The 1,086-nt window shown below is 43.7% G+C and overlaps 1 protein-coding gene across 1 annotated transcript; it reads left to right on the forward strand.

Annotated features, from left to right (window-relative positions):
• LOC102015253 (vomeronasal type-1 receptor 2-like) lies at window positions 1–894 on the forward strand. Its single transcript, XM_005413514.1, has one exon. It carries the CDS (start codon window positions 1–3, stop codon window positions 892–894), a length of 894 nt encoding a protein of 297 aa, XP_005413571.1.
• The last annotated feature ends 192 nt before the right edge of the window (window positions 895–1,086 follow it).

The raw sequence follows: 1,086 nt of genomic DNA on the forward strand, positions 1-1,086 counted from the left end.
ATGGATCTGGAATTTGTCATCCCTTTCTTTTTCCCCATTGTCATTGGAAGCCTGGGAAATGTCTCACTTTTATGTCATTCTATCTTCCGTTACTTCAGTGGATGCAGGTCCGGGTTCACAGATGTGATTCTCAGGTACCTGACTGTGGCCAACTCCTTGTGCATTGTTTGCAGAGGAATCCCAGAGACCATGGCGGCACTTGGGATGGAAAACATCCTTAATAATGTTGGAGGCAAACTTGTTTTCTATGTTCACAGGGTGGCTAGAGGTGTGTCTTTCAGCACCACCTGCCTGCTGAGTGTCTTCCAGGCCATCACCATCAGCCCCAGGAGCTCCAGGTGGGCAGAGCTGAAAGTGAAAGCCCTAAAGTGCATTAGGCCCTGTCCCATCATTTTCTGGATCCTGCACATGCTGCTGAACATCAGAGTTCCTGTGCTTGTGAGTGACAAAAGGAACAACAAAAACATCACAGACACTATAGATTTTCGGTACTCTTCAGCTATGAGTCCTGACAAAGACAGACACTCCATTTTTGTGGCATTGACATTATCACATGACATTTTGTGTTTGAAAGCTATGATCTGGAGCAGTGGCTCCATGGTTTTCATTCTGTACAGGCACAAGCAGCGAACTCAGCATATTCATGGACACAAAATCCCATCAAGATCTTCCCCTGAGACTAGAGCTTCTCAAAGCATCCTCATCCTGGTCTGTGCCTTTGTATCCATCTATGCCCTGTCTTCCATCATGTATGTTTGGTTTTCTTTTTATGATAGAGCAGCCTGGTGGCTGATTAAAACTTCCGCCTTAATTGATGTTTGTTTCCCTGCTGCTAGTCCCTTCATTCTCATGACTTGTGAACAGTGGGCATGCAGGCCCAAGTGGAAGAAGTGAACATGCATCTCACCTCATCAGACATGTGAATCAGTCTACTTTATGTCTGCAGTACTGCATGCAGAATCCATTACAAAGCAAAAAGCACAAATATGAGCCCATTTTACTGTAGAGGTAGGTGTAAAATGATAGCTAAAATTATTTTTAAAAGCAATAGTAATTGAGGGCAATTCTAAAGGAAATAATTCTTAA

This window comes from Chinchilla lanigera, unplaced genomic scaffold (assembly GCF_000276665.1).
Source record: "Chinchilla lanigera isolate Chin_1 unplaced genomic scaffold, ChiLan1.0 scaffold00168, whole genome shotgun sequence".
NCBI lineage: Eukaryota > Metazoa > Chordata > Mammalia > Rodentia > Chinchillidae > Chinchilla > Chinchilla lanigera.

Excerpts from the sequence above, each read along its gene's own strand:
- LOC102015253 (XM_005413514.1), top strand. The coding sequence starts at position 1 with ATGGATCTGGAATTTGTCATCCCTTTCTTTTTCCCCATTGTCATTGGA.